Consider the following 14,311-nt stretch of genomic DNA (forward strand, 5'->3'; position numbering starts at 1 on the left):
CTGGGTAACAAATGTTCCAAATATGTAAATCTTGTATACGTTCATCCCAGGATACATACATTTTAAATAATAGTAAAAGTTGCAATTAATGAAACAGTTTGAAATTAGTGGGTCTTACCATTCTGGATAGGGCTGATCTTGTCAGATTTTTAAAAAAGTCACATTGACCTCTTTCAGTAATTGGATGAGGAGACCTCCAAAGATGACTTCTTCTTGGAACACATTCCCTGCGCCAAATTTAAGCCACCAATTTGCATTGAAGTTCTGTTTGAATTCCCCCTTCAATTTTTATTTGTTTTATATCATTGGTGGTGCTGTCTACAGTTAAGGTTGTCTAATACTTGCCCGTAGGGCCGTTCCCAATTCCAAATAAGTTTGCCAAACTTCAGCTATTTACGCTGACATTTTTTTATGCCTGGTGTTTTCCTTGGGCTGAAATTTTTTTGAAAGTTTCAGCCAAAAACTGTTCAGCCATTTCTGAGAATGAAGTTGGGGAGAAATTGTTTTCCTTATGTTAAGTGGGAAGCTCTAGCGCCTCCGTGGTTTGGAGCAGGGACTTGGAATTTGGCTTGCTTCCTGGAATCAGAAAGATTCTTTTTTACTTTCCCTGTGAAAATCCACCCAAATTTGGCCAGGTTGTAAACCTATGAAAATCACTGTCTGCCCAGGCTCAGTGGAGGTATATTAGAAGAGGGGTGACTTGCTTCTGTGTTTTCAGTGTTCCCCTGCTGTCCCCTGTTCCAGGCAGCATGGAAGAGGCAATAGCCTGGCTTGAATTCAGGGTAGGGAGAGGGACAGACACTTGGTTAAATAGGAGGTTGGGGGTGGGAGGGGAACAGGGATATGCTATTGGCTATACTGGGAAGACAAATGAGGCAATGGCAGAAAGGTCTGTAACCACTGGAAGAACACTTCATTCCAGAATCTGGAATTTAATCTGGGATTTCAGAGTCTCGGCATTCCTCTTGCCTATCAAATAGGAGTGAATCTCCCTGGGGAAGTATTCAGGATGGGTACTGTGACAAAGTTCCTCCTCTATCTTGATGGGTCTTGCGCTTATTGGCGGATTTGCTTGCCTTGGAGCTTCATGGCAGCCCTCAGCTTGCCCATTTTTCTGAACCCATAGTCCAGGTCGACTCCTCCTGTGTCTGACCAGGAGTTGAGAGGATTTGGGGGGAACCTGGGCCCGCCCTCTACTCCCGGTTCCAGCCCAGGGCCCTGTGGAATGCAGCTGTCTAGAGTGCCTCCTGGAACAGCTGTGCGACAGCTACAACTTCCTGGGCTACTTCCCCATGGCCTCCTTCCAACTCCTTCTTTATCCTCACCATAGGACCGTCCTCCTGGTGTCTGATGATGCTTGTACACCTCAGTCCTCCAACAGTCCGGGTTCTCACTCTAAGCTCCTAGTGCCTCTTGCTCCCAGCTCCTCACATGCACACCACAAACTGAAATGAGCTCCTTTTTAAAACCCAGGTGCCCTGATTAGCCTACCTTAATTGATTCTAGCAGCTTCTTGATTGGCTGCAAGTGTTCTAATTAGCCTGTCTGTCTTAATTGTCTCCAGAAGGTTCCTGATTGTTCTGGAACCTTTCCTGTTACCTTACCCAGGGAAAAGGGGCATACTTAACCTGGGGCTAATATATCTGCCTTCTATTACTCTCCTGTAGCCATCCGGCTCGACCCTGTCACAGTACATGTTGTCTTTGGTAAAAGGAATGGGAGAAGCAGATAATTTTCTGAATGCATCCGATGAAGTGAGCTGTAGCTCACAAAAGTTTATGCTCAAATAAATGTTAGTCTCTAAGGTGCCACAAGTACTCCTTTTCTTTTTGATAAAATTGAGGGTATTTTTTTTTTTTTTTTTTTTTTTGGAAATAGATATTAAAATCAGAGTAATAGGTCAAACTGGAGGGAAAAAAGTTGTGGTACATTTAGGCTGTGTGCATTCATGACACCAAAATTAGTTGCTATTTATAGTGAATTGTGCAGGACTTCATAGTGCAGTTAGCCCTATTTCTTTTGTAATTTGATCAGCAAATAAAACTGATTCTGGTCACCATGGTTGTGAAGAAAACATTAAACAAACTTATTCCAATACAGTGGTGTCTTCCTGTGTCTACAGACAGCTTGAAAAATAGAGAGGTGTGAACTGAACCACTCATCTCAAAGAATTTTAAATTCTGAGACCAAAAGATGGTTTGTGTCAATATTGTTTACCTATCTCACTGCTGATATTAGCAGAAAGATTTAGCTAATGTGTTTATTTTATTCTAAAATCCCAAAATGTTTCAGATATCTCCTTGGGTGCCAAAAGCCCCAGCTTCCCCCTCAACTTTTGATTCAGGTAAGGATTGGTAAAATGAATATCTGTGGCACAAGAATAACTGAAAATGTGGAAAGAATATAAAATATATTTAATATAAGAAAAAGAAAACTGATTCTATTCACTTTAAATTAAGCTGCTGCAAAATGTCAGTTCTTTAGCACATAAATGCAGTAGAAAGGAGGTGGTTTTGCTGCAGAAATTTGGTCTAGCTTGTGATATTGTATGTAGGGCCTTGTTAAAGAAGCTGTTTAAATGTGACCGGTTTTGTTTCAGCGCAGGTAAATTCTGCTCTGAAGAATAAATAAGCCACCTAAGTTGATGCTGACAAAGGTATTGTCCTCTTAACACTTCTAGGTCTGCAGTTAAACATTCATCAAAATTGAGTATGCCCCACTCAGTGTTTGGCATGTCTGCAGATCTCATTTTGGGTATTTTGGTGTAGCTTCCTTTGTCTTGCCCTTATCGGCAAATGTTCTATATTAGAATTATTTTCAAAAGCCCTTCATGAATGGACTGAGAACAGCATGCTGTTTTCAGGATTGCAGTGGCTCCCCAACAATGTAAAACCCACAAGCATTTAATTGGTAGAAGCCTATTGTTCAGTCTAATGCTTCTAATTTCTAAAGAAAATTGGATATTTTAAAGACTGAATACTTGTATTGAATTCCAACCAGGCATATTTTGGACAAACAAGATTTCAGATTTGGTTGCCTGATAAGAAAACAATGTGGTTGCCATTTTGGGGTTGTAGTGTCATTCTCTAATATTAAAATCAAGTGAGCTTTTGGAATAGGCGTTCCCATACTGGATCAGCTAGTCCAGTATCCTTTCTCTAGCATTAGCCAGCATCAGATCCTTCAGAAGAAGAATATCCTAATCCATAGTAGTCAGAGATTGTTTTAAACCATGAATTTTGAGGCTTAAACTTGCCTGAAATTTGCTGGCACTATTATAACTCTGGATATTCTTGTTGTTCCTCTAAATGTACAATTCCTTTTAATCTTGTGGTGTGTTTGGTCTCATTGACATCTTTGGCAAAGAGTTCAACAGTTCAATTATGTATTCTGTGAAAAAACATTTTTTTTCTTCTCAGAGTGCTTGTTCCTATGAGTAATGCACTTTAGATTGTATATTTGCTGCATGCACCAAGAGTGGAGAATTTTCCCTAGCAGTGTCCACTTGTTCCACACATGTGCCCCTGCTCTCCTCATGCTCTGCACCGAAGGTATAAATTGGGCTGCCAGACCGGCCGCGATTTCAGTTCCATCTCACTGCTCATAGTCTGGAATGGAGCCTTGTTGTGTGTGCTGACTTCCTCTGCTTTCTCTGTAAATAACGCCCCCCCAAGGTTTTCTTTTTTGTATTAGTCCAATTTAGATAGTGTTGGAGTTCAATTTCCTACTTTTGGGACCCTGCCCTAGGTGGGGAGCAATTCACACACTCATCCTGCTCCCACGTTCTCTATCAGTGACAGGGAGAGCATTCCAAGGATTCCCAGCTTCAAGAACTGTGTAGACTGCCAAAAGCTTTTCTTAGTAACAGATAGTCATAGTGCCTGTCTGTACTGCCTGGGGAAGCCCACATCCACCCCAGATCCTGTATCTGCCAGTTATTTCTGAGTAGGGACAGACAGTCGAGAGTTCAGAGTCTGAAGACTCCTCATGGGGACAGCTTCTGACTGGGGAGACACCCCTATACATTGGCTTGAAGATGGTAGGAGCATCCCTTTGTGCGACTCTGGCCGGTTCCAGGGCCCCTCTCCATCCTCTTCTCCCCGGTTTCTCCCACCCCAGAGAAAAAAGATAGCTCCAAGAGACTGAGTACAGACAGAACAAATGAGGAGGCCCAAGCACAAGAGGGAAAGTTTGCCATCCAATAAGAGACAGTAGTCCCTGTCCCATATTAAGTTACAGGACTATCAGGTACCACTAGAGACCAGAACGGGACTTCCCAAAGGGCAAGGCCATACCATCTTCCATTACTGGTAGTGGGGTAGAAGCAGGCTGTCACCAGTACAGTCATTGCTGCCTCCTCGGGTACTGGCAATTCCCCCCCCCCCCAACACATTGGACTCAGGCTTGCAGTCATTGCATCAGAAGGAGGATATGGGGAAGACCTATCCCCATGCTATCCCAAAAAATGGGAGGGTAAAGACTGATGGCAAACTCCTTCAGTTCTCCAAAGTTCAGAATTGCAACCCTGTTTTCAGTTATCCCCTCACGAGATCAAGGGCTGAAAACAATTTCTGATCTAAAGGATTTTTACATGGAAATTCACCTGGCACACCTGAGATTCATTGAAGAATGACCCAGGAACCTCTGTGCCAACTGGCAGAGGGCACAGAGTTTTACAGGGAATCCTGGGTCAAGTATATGCACAATAATTCACCAGCGAGTGTCATTTGAGGTGTTTGCTGAAAGCCAGTAGCCCACTGGTGGTCATAATCATTTTGAAATTAATGTATGGATAATATTTAATGAGTTATGTATCTATACTGAAAAATATTATCAAAGCCTTGAAGTCAAGGCATGTAAACAGGAGGTGACATGACTCAGATCGGTTTCTTCCAGGGTGGGAGTAAGACACTTATGTCCCTGGCTTGGCATTGTGTATCATCCTGTTCACAATATAGGTCTATTTGCATACTGAACCAAAATGATAATCAAGAGATTATGAAATTTTTGAGAGAGAAAGTTTACAGGAAGAAATAAAACCGTAGGAGGGGATCCTTTTACAAGTGAAGACAGTATGTTGGGGGGATATATCTGGGGAGGGATGAAGCAGAGGTATCCCTATGTGTCTTTCCACTGAGGAGGCCAGAGGATACAACCCTGGATATACCTGGGAGGCATCACATGAAAGTCAACACTACCACTATTGGGTGTTCTCATTCGGACTCTTGATTGTGCCAAGGGTTTCCCCCCGAATAACATCAATGGTAGCAGCTCACTTTTGGTGGCAGGTGGCAGCCATGTGTCCTTACTTGGATGATTGGCTCCTAAAAGGATGATCTTACCAGGAAACGCGGAAAGCAGCTGCTATGCTTCTGGAACTGTTGAGAAGCTGGGTCTCGGGATGAACCTGGAGAAGTCTTCACTGGCCCCGACACAGACCTCGTTCATTGGGGCAAAGCTGGGTGCTGTCAGCTGGGTTTTACTTACTTAAACAATGGCTTTCTAGCCATTTTTGTACTCGTGCAGCAAATCTGGATAAGCACCAAGATGTCTGAGAGATCTTGCCTGTCCCTTTTGAGTCATACAAGCACAGGTACCTGTGAGTGTGTCAATAGGCTATGTACACCATGGGCACATGCAGTCTTGACTTGCTAGTCTTCGTTCTCCAAAAGTTTCTGGACTCCCTTGCCTGATGGGAGGACAAAGGAAAGGGGTGTGTGTGTGTGTGTGTGTGTGTGTGTTCCATTCAGTTCCCTGATGACAGCAAATACAGACTGCACAGGCCATCCTTATTGGTTGAGGGGCCCCCATAGAGGGACAGGTAGCACAAGAGACATGGTCCACTCAGGAGTCTATGCTCCACATCATGTTAGACTTCAGAGCAGTCATACTGACCTGTGAGCATTTCCACCCTCTCATTCATGTCCAGCCAGTCCAAGTATGATCAGACACGAAGACGTGTGCATTACATTAAAAAGTAGAGAGGGGCAAGGTGGGTTAGCCTGGTCACAGATTTCTTTGTCAGGCATGTACAAAAAGTGCAAGAAATTCTGCTCCAGAGCGGGTTGCAGTCTGGGCGTGCTGGGCAACACTTTCCTCATATGGTAGTCGGAGGCTGTATGCGTTTCCCCTGATTCCTTTATTACTGTAGGTACTAAGAAAAGTCAGGCAAGACAAGACACAAGCTATTTTTCATAGTGCTGAGTTGTACCAGTTAGTTTTTGTACCCCATATTGTTGCAACTGTCATCCAGGCCTCCTCTGTCTTCCCATGATGCAAGACCTCAGGATGACGGGAGCACTCAACACTCCAGCTCAGCCATGCTGCTCTGATGGCATGGTATTTGGATGAACATTGGACCCAGAGAGAGGGCCTTGCTTGGCAGATATACAGGCCTTACTGAGCAGCGATATAAGGGCACTATTGAGGAAAGTGGAAGAGAGATGATCTCTTGTGTCAATGAGGAATTTCCATTTCACAATCAGACATCTGAGGTGTGGTGGACTGTTTTTAAATCCATGGGGTTCTCTCTCCTCTCACTCCTAGTGTTTCCCACACTAGTTGACTTCTATTCTGTTTTCACACTATCTCATCCCGGTTCCTGAAAGGATTGGTTAGGGTCTTCCTTTCAATGGGAAAGCCTAGATCAGCTTGGGACTTGAATCTGATTTTGTCAACTCTGACAAGGGCACTGGTTGAGCCACTGGCATCTTGTTCCCTACGTCTTTCCATGAAGGTGGTATTTTTGAGTGCAGTCATGTTGACCAGAATGTTAGGGGAATTATTGGTGGTCATGGCAGATTCCCCTCATCCCCATCATCTTCCAGGAGTAGAGCCCTGCAAATCTGCGGATATCCACGGACCATTTTTGCGGATTGGACGCAGATACAAATTTTGTATCCTCGCAGGACTCTTATCCATGAGGACAAGATGTCCATGAGATTGCACCTGAAGATTGTAAGGTAGTGTCAGACTTTTACATCAACCAAATCATCTACTTACCTGTCTTCTCTTGAAGAGATGGTATGCCACTCCTTAGATGTATATAGGGCTCTCATAAATATAAAGGGAAGGGTAACCACCTTTCTGTATACAGTGCTATAAAATTCCTCCTGTCCAGAGGCAAAACCCTTTCACATGTAAAGGGTTAAGAAGCTAAGATAACCTTGCTGGCACCTGACCCAAAATGACCAATGAGGGGACAAGATGCTTTCAAATCTGGGTGGGGGGTGGGGGGGAACAAAGGGTTTGTCTGTCTGTGTAATGCTTTTGCAGGAAACAAATCAGGAATGAAGCCTTATAACTCCTGTTAAGTTAGTAAGTAATCTAGCTAAAAATGCGTTAAATTTCCTTTTGTTTAATGGCTGGTAAAATCTGTGCTGAATGGAATGTATATTCCTATTTTTGTGTCTTTGTAACTTAAGGTTTTGCCTAGAGGGATTCTCTGTTTTAAATCTGATTACCCTGTAAGGTATTTACCATCCTAATTTTACAGAGGTGATTCTTTTACCTTTTCTTTAATTAAAATTCTTCTTTTAAAAACCTAATTAATTTTTCATTGTTCTTAAGATCCAAGGGTTTGGGTCTGTGTTCACCTTTACAAATTGGTAAGGATTCTTATCAAGCCTTCCCCAGGAAAGGGGGTGTAGGGCTTGGGGGGCTACTTTGGGGGAAGAAGTCTCATTCCCTGTTCTTTGTTAAAACGCTTGGCGGTGGCAGCATATGGTTCAAGAACAAGGCAAAGTTTGTACCTTGGGGAAGCTTTTAACCTAAGCTAGTAAAAATAAGCTTAGGGGGTCTTTCATGCAGGTCCCCACATCTGTACCCTAAGTTCAGAGGGGGAAGAAACCTTGGCATGGTGGCAGGGGTGGGATCATTGTGAACCAGAGATCATTTTGAACCAAAAATCATTTTGAACCAGAAGTACAGCAGGATTTTAAAAGGTTTTGTAAAAGGTGATTGCAGCTGTAAATTCTCTCTCTCTCTCTGCCTGGGGGAAAGAGCAGCAGGCATAACAAAATAATTTTTCTGTAGGCTAAGAACAGGTATCAGAGAAAAAGGTATCTGGTTACAGCACAGCAAAATTTTATAAGCCAGTTTGTTTTTCTTTTTTGTTTGTTTTTCTTTCAACTCTCGGGTGTAAAAACAGAGGTTAGGATGACACACTGCACTGTTCAACAAAAGCTGGAATTAGCCAGATTTGAGGCTGAGGAAAAACAAAAGGAACATGAAAGATGAGTAAAATTTAGACAAACGGAGATGAATGCACAAGCAGCCAAAGAAAAAGAAAGGGAGGCTGCCCGCAGGAGAGAAATGGAGGCAAAAGAAATGGAGGAGAAGAAAAAAGAGAGGAAGCATGCACTGGAGATGGAGAAGGCAAAGGCTCAGCAGAATATACCAAATAACCCTAACAATCCTTCCCCAACAATTCACAAATGGGAGTGACTATGTCCACAATATGATGAATCCAGTAATATTGCTTAATATTTTCTCACCTTTGAGAGACTGTGCACGCTCCATCAAATTCCTGAAGCTCACAAAATTGACTGAAAAAGCTCTGGACCTATTCAATAAGATGCCTGTTGAGGAGGCTTCTGACAATGGTAAATTTAAGGATTTGGTTTTAAAGCAATTTCAAATTACGCTTAAAACTTAAGAGTAAAATTTAAAGCCCTTAAGAGAGGGCCTGGACCAAGTAATGTGGCTTATGTAAACCAGATGTAGGATCTGTTAGGTAAATGGGTCAAAGGAAGGGGTGTAACTAGCTTTAAAGGAGTGTGTGATTTAATGATACAGAAGCAATTCCTGAATATGTCCAAGGAGGATATAAAACAGTGTTTATGGGATAAGAAAATGGACTCAGCAGGAAGTCTTGCTTCTTATGCTGATCAATAGGAGCAGTCCCAGACCGCCAGAGAGGCAGGGCAAGCCGGAACAAAACAGGTAGAGGGAGGAGAGAGAAACAACCCTGGTCACGGTTGGAGCGGATACCAGAAGGGACACTCTCAGACCACACCCTGCTACCCGGGGCAGCCCAAGGCCCCAACTACAGCCCAAGGAACACTCCAGAAACCTTATTGTCCCACCACACTGTTCTCCAGCAACCCACCTCGCCCCGTGACCCATCAGCTTGAAGATGTTTTAAATGTAACGAGCCAGGGCATGTAAAGGCCAGCTCCCCCAAGAACCCCAACAGATTATAGTTCATTGCACCGGAATCACACCAGAGATCCTCAGGCCCAGATACCCTCAGAGCGGAGGGAAACTGTGAGAGTGGGCGGGAAGAAGGTCACTGCGTGGAGGAGCACTGGAGCACAAGTGTCTGCTATCCATGCTTCCTTAGTGGACCCCAATTTAATCGACCCAAAGGTCCAAGTGACAATTCAACCCTTCAAGTCAAACTTTTGACTTGCCTACAGCCAAGTTGCCTGTCCAGTACAAGGGCTGGTCAGGAACATGGACTTTTGCAGTCTGTGATGATTATCCCATCCCCATACTGTTGAGGGAAGACTTGGCCAATCATGTGAAGCTGGCCAAGAGGATGGGAATGGTTACCCGCAGTCAGGCTAAGCAAGCTGTCACATACCTAGCTCTGTTCCAGAAATTTCTACCAGGACACGGTCAGAGGTGATGGAACCAGACCCCATGCCAGCATCTGCAACAGCAGTAGTGGATCCAGACAGAGCCAGTTTCCAGAACTGGCCGAACAAGCAGCACCAGAACCATTGCTAACACTGAATCCAGTACTTGCAACCCCAACACCAGAGGTCCCCACTGAACCTGCACCAGCAACAGCAGATAACCCTACACAGGAGGCTCAGCCAGGATCTGAACCCCAACATAGTGCGCCAGTGGAGCGCGGTTCACAGTCAATGGAAACAGCCCCATCTCCTGCACTGCTTCCAGAGGGACCAAGCCCAAGTCCACAATCCAATGAGGAACTGATGTCTCCAGCATCAAGAGAACAGTTCCAGACCGAACAGGAAGCAGATGAAAGCCTCCAGAGAGCTTGGACGGCAGCACGGAGCAACCTACCACCTCTCAGCTCTTCTAATCAATCCAGGTTTGTTGAAGAAAGAGGGCTTTTATACAAGGAAACTCTTTCTGGTGGACACCAGCAAGACTGGCATTCTCGGAGACAGTTGGTAGTTCCAACTAAGTACTGGGGAAAGGTCTTAAGCTTAGCCCACGATCATCCTAGTGGCCATGCTGGGGTGAACAGAACCAAAGACCGTTTGGTAAGATCGTTCCACTGGGAGGGAAGGGGCAAGGATGTTTCTACCTATGTCCGGTCTTGTGAAGTGTGCTAAAGAGTGGGAAAACCCCAAAACTAGGTCAGAGCCCCTCTCCAGCCACTCCCCATCATTGAGGTTCCATTTTAGCAAGTAGCTGTGGATATTCTGGGTCCTTTTCTGAAAGACACCCAGAGGAAAGCAGTACATACAGACTTTCATGAATTTTGCCACCCGACGGCTGGAAGCAGTAGCTCTAAGCAACACCAGGGCTAAAAGTGTGTGCCAGGCACTAACAAACTTTTTTGCCAGGGTAGGTTGGCCCTCCGACATCCTTACAGATGCAGGAACTAATTTCCTGACAGGAACTAGGGAAAGCCTTTGGGAAGCTCATGGGGTGAAACACTTGGTTGCCACCCCTTACCACCATCAAACAAATGGCCTGGTGGAGAAATTTAATGGAACTTTGGAGGCCATGATATGTAAATTTGTAAATAAGCACTCCAGTGATTGGGACCTAGTGTTACAGCAGTTGCTCTTTGCCTACAGAGCTGTACCCCATCCTAGTTTAGAGTTTTCACCATTTGAACTTGTATATGGCCGTGGGGTTAAGGGGCCATTACAGTTGGTGAACTGTAGCAGCAATGGGAGGGGATTACACCTTCTCCAGGAACTAACATTCTGAATTTTGTAACTAACCTGCAAAACACCCTCCGAACCTCTTTAGCCCTTGCTAAAGAAAACCTACAGGATGCTCAAAAAGAGCAAAAAGCCTGGTATAATAAACATGCCAGAAAGTGTTGCTTCAAAGTAGGGGACCAGGTCATGGTCTTAAAGGCACTCCAGGCCCATAAAATGGAAGCATCGTGGGAAGGGCCATTCATGGTCCAAGAGCGCCTGGGAGCTGTTAATTATCTCATAGCATTCCCCACCTCAAACCAAAAGCCTAAGGTGTACCTTATTAATTCTCTAAAGCCATTTTATTCCAAAGAATTAAAGGTTTGTCAGTTTACAGCCCAGGGAGGAGATGACGCTGAGTGGCCAAAAGGTGTCTACTATGAAGGGAAAAGTGCTGGTGGCGTGGAAGAGGTGAACCTCTCCATGACCCTTGGGCATATGCAGCGACAGCAGATCAAGGAGCTGTGCACTAGCTATGCGCCAACGTTCTCAGCCACCCCAGGACTGACTGAAGGGGCATACCACTCCATTGACACAGGTAGTGCTTACCCAATTAAAGTCCAACCTTACCAGGTGTCTCCTCAAGCTAAAACTGCTATAAAACGGGAGATCCAGGTTATGCTACACATGGGTGTAATCCGCCCCTCTGGCAGTGCATGGACATCTCCAGTGGTTCTAGTTCCCAAACCAGATGGGGAGATAACGTTTTTTGCGTGGACTACCATAAGCTACATGCTGTAATTCACCCAGACAACTATCCAATGCCACACACGGATGAACTATTAGAGAAACTGGGACGAGCCCAGTTTATCTCTACCTTGGACTTAACCAAGGGGTACTGGCAGGTACCGCTAGATGAATCCGCCAAGGAAAGGTGAGCCTTCATCACACTTGTTGGGCTGTATAAATTTAATGTGCTCCCTTTCAGGCTGCGGAATGCACCCGCCGCCTTCCAAAAACTTGTAAATGGTCTTCTAGAGGGATTGGGAGAATATGCAGTCGCCTACCTTAACAATGTGGCTATATTTTCAAATGCCTGGGCAAAACACCTGAAACATATACAAAAAGTCTTTGAGCGCATAAGGGAGGCAGGACTAACTGTTAAGGCTAAAAAATGTCAAATAGGCCTAAACAAAGTGATTTACCTTGGACACCAGGTGGGTCAAGGAACTATCCACCCCCTACATGCCAAAGTGGATGCTATCCAAAAGTGGCCTGTCCCAAAGTCAAAGAAACAGGTCCAGTTCTTCTTGGGCTTGGCCAGATATTACAGACGATTTGTACCACAATACAGCCCAATTGCCGCTCCACTGACGGACCTAACCAAAAAGAAACAGCCAAATGCCATTCAGTGGACCAAAGAGTGTCAGAAGGTTTTTAACCAGCTTAAAGCGACACTCATGTCTGACCCTGTGCTAAGGGCCCCAGACTTTGACAAACCATTCCTAGTAACCACAGTTGCATCCAAGTGTGGTGTGGGAGCAGTCTTAATGCAGGAAGGACCAAATCAAGAGTTCCATCCTCTCGCGTTTCTCAGCAAAAAGCTGTCTAAGAGGAAAAGCCACTGGTCAGTCTTCAAGAGGGTCACTTCTTGTGAATCACCTGAAATGTGCTACATGTAGGGACAAGTACTTGATTAACCTTTCCTCCTCCATCTTGTAAGAACTGGAGTTCTTTGAGATGGCCTTGCGTGTTGGCACTACCAGCCTCACTGCCTTGGTTCTCTTAGTTGGGCCTATAAGTGAAGAAGGAACTAAAGTGGCATTAGTTTAGCAGCCCCCTTCACACCCTTGGCGTGGTGCACAAGGAAAGTGAGAAGTGCGTACATGGACTGAATGGACATTGCTAGGGAAAATTCCCTGATCCTGTGCACATTGAGTGCAAGCCCAGCCTGAAGGGCACTTACCTGTAGGGACAACACATCTCAAAGAGCTGCAGTTACTACAAGCTTAGTTATCTTTATTAGTTTTGAATTTGGGCCCCCCCCCTTAAATTCCATTGACAGTCTCTTGTTCTTGTGTTATGAGACATAGAACAGAAGTTCCTGTCCTACTTTTTTCTTTTTTTCATATCCCTTATTTGTCTCCTTACTAAGGTGAACTATCCCAGTCTTTTCATTGTCTTCATATGAGTTTTCCATGCCCCAATTATTCTTGTTACCCTTCTCTGACCCCCCCCTCTTCAATATCCTTTTTGAAGTGAGGTAACCAATATTGCACACTATATTCTAGATGAGAAGTCACCATTGATTTACAGATGGACATTACAACTTACATATTACTTTGTTCCTTATACACTCTAACATTTTTTTCACTGTATATTGAGTGGTTAAGTGGTTAAGCTGGGAAAGTGGTTAAGCTGTCCATGGTAACATCTAGATCCCTTTCTAGACTTGATACAATTAATTTAGAGCCTTTTATTTTGTCTGACTGCTTCTCATTTTCCTTCCAACGTACGTTATTTTGTATTTCAACATTGAACTTTACTTGCCGTTATTTAGCCCATTCACTTAGCTTGGTTAGTCTCTGAAATTCCTCAGTTTCCTCTGAATTTGACTAACTTTGGGTATGTCTACACTACGAAATTAGGTTGATTTTATAGAAGTCGATTTTTAGAAACTGATTCGACCTAACCCCGTAGTGTAGACCAGGCCTTAGTGTCATCTGTAGATTTTATCTCACTGCTCACTCCCCCTTTCCCAGCCATTAATATATTAAACAACAAGTGGACCTAACTTGGACACTTGTGGCACCCTGCTATTCTATTTTTATCATGGCAGAAAGTTGACCATTTATTCCCAAACTTCTAAATAGTTTGTAAACAGTTTGTTTATAGCAGTTAGTGTTAAGTGTAGTTGTAGTTAGAAGTTAGAGTCCCAGCAAGGACTTCGCCCCTGGTGGGGCATGCCCCAGTCTCCCGGGTTTAAGCCTCACGCGGATTGTAACAGGCCTATGCTTGTAAGTGATCAAAATAGTAGCTGCCTCAAGTGCTTGGGGGAGTCGCATCTGAAAGATAAGTGCCATATTTGTAAAAACTTTCAGCCCCGCACGCAGAAACAGTGGGATATTCGTTTACGGTTTCTCCTCACAGAGTCTGCCCTTCATCCGGCTTCCGTGCCATTCTGCCAGGACTTTGAGTACTTCAGCCTTGATGTGCAGTGCACCCCTGACACCAGTCTCCTCCCAGTATGGTTTCCTGTTGCCAGTGCCCAAAAAGAAGGTGAGAAAGCACCACTCCCTGGCACCAGGCAAGAAGGGCAATGGGTCATCGGGCAAGGGACCCACTTTGGGCCTCCTGGCCGCTCTGGAGCCACGAGTTCATGCCTCCCCGATCGGGGCCCTCCTGAGAGCGGCATGGGACCTAAACCCCTGACACCACTGACTCCTTGAGAAGCTCCGCCG

General features: G+C 44.6%; 1 protein-coding gene across 10 annotated transcripts in view; it reads left to right on the top strand.

The window, feature by feature from the left end:
- The window catches only part of USP9X (ubiquitin specific peptidase 9 X-linked), a 200,162-nt gene that overhangs the window by 77,879 nt on the left and 107,972 nt on the right, over positions 1-14,311 (top strand). For 5 of the 10 annotated variants that reach the window (XM_043505905.1, XM_043505902.1, XM_043505909.1 and 2 more), the window contains one exon: positions 14,001-14,129. The exons of the other annotated variants lie outside the window; for them this stretch is intronic. In XM_043505905.1, the coding sequence (XP_043361840.1) occupies positions 14,001-14,129 (129 nt within the window). The remainder of the gene's footprint in view (positions 1-14,000; positions 14,130-14,311) is intronic. 10 annotated transcript variants of the gene reach the window in all.

Source organism: Dermochelys coriacea, chromosome 1, assembly GCF_009764565.3.
Source record: "Dermochelys coriacea isolate rDerCor1 chromosome 1, rDerCor1.pri.v4, whole genome shotgun sequence".
Taxonomy (NCBI): Eukaryota; Metazoa; Chordata; order Testudines; family Dermochelyidae; genus Dermochelys; species Dermochelys coriacea.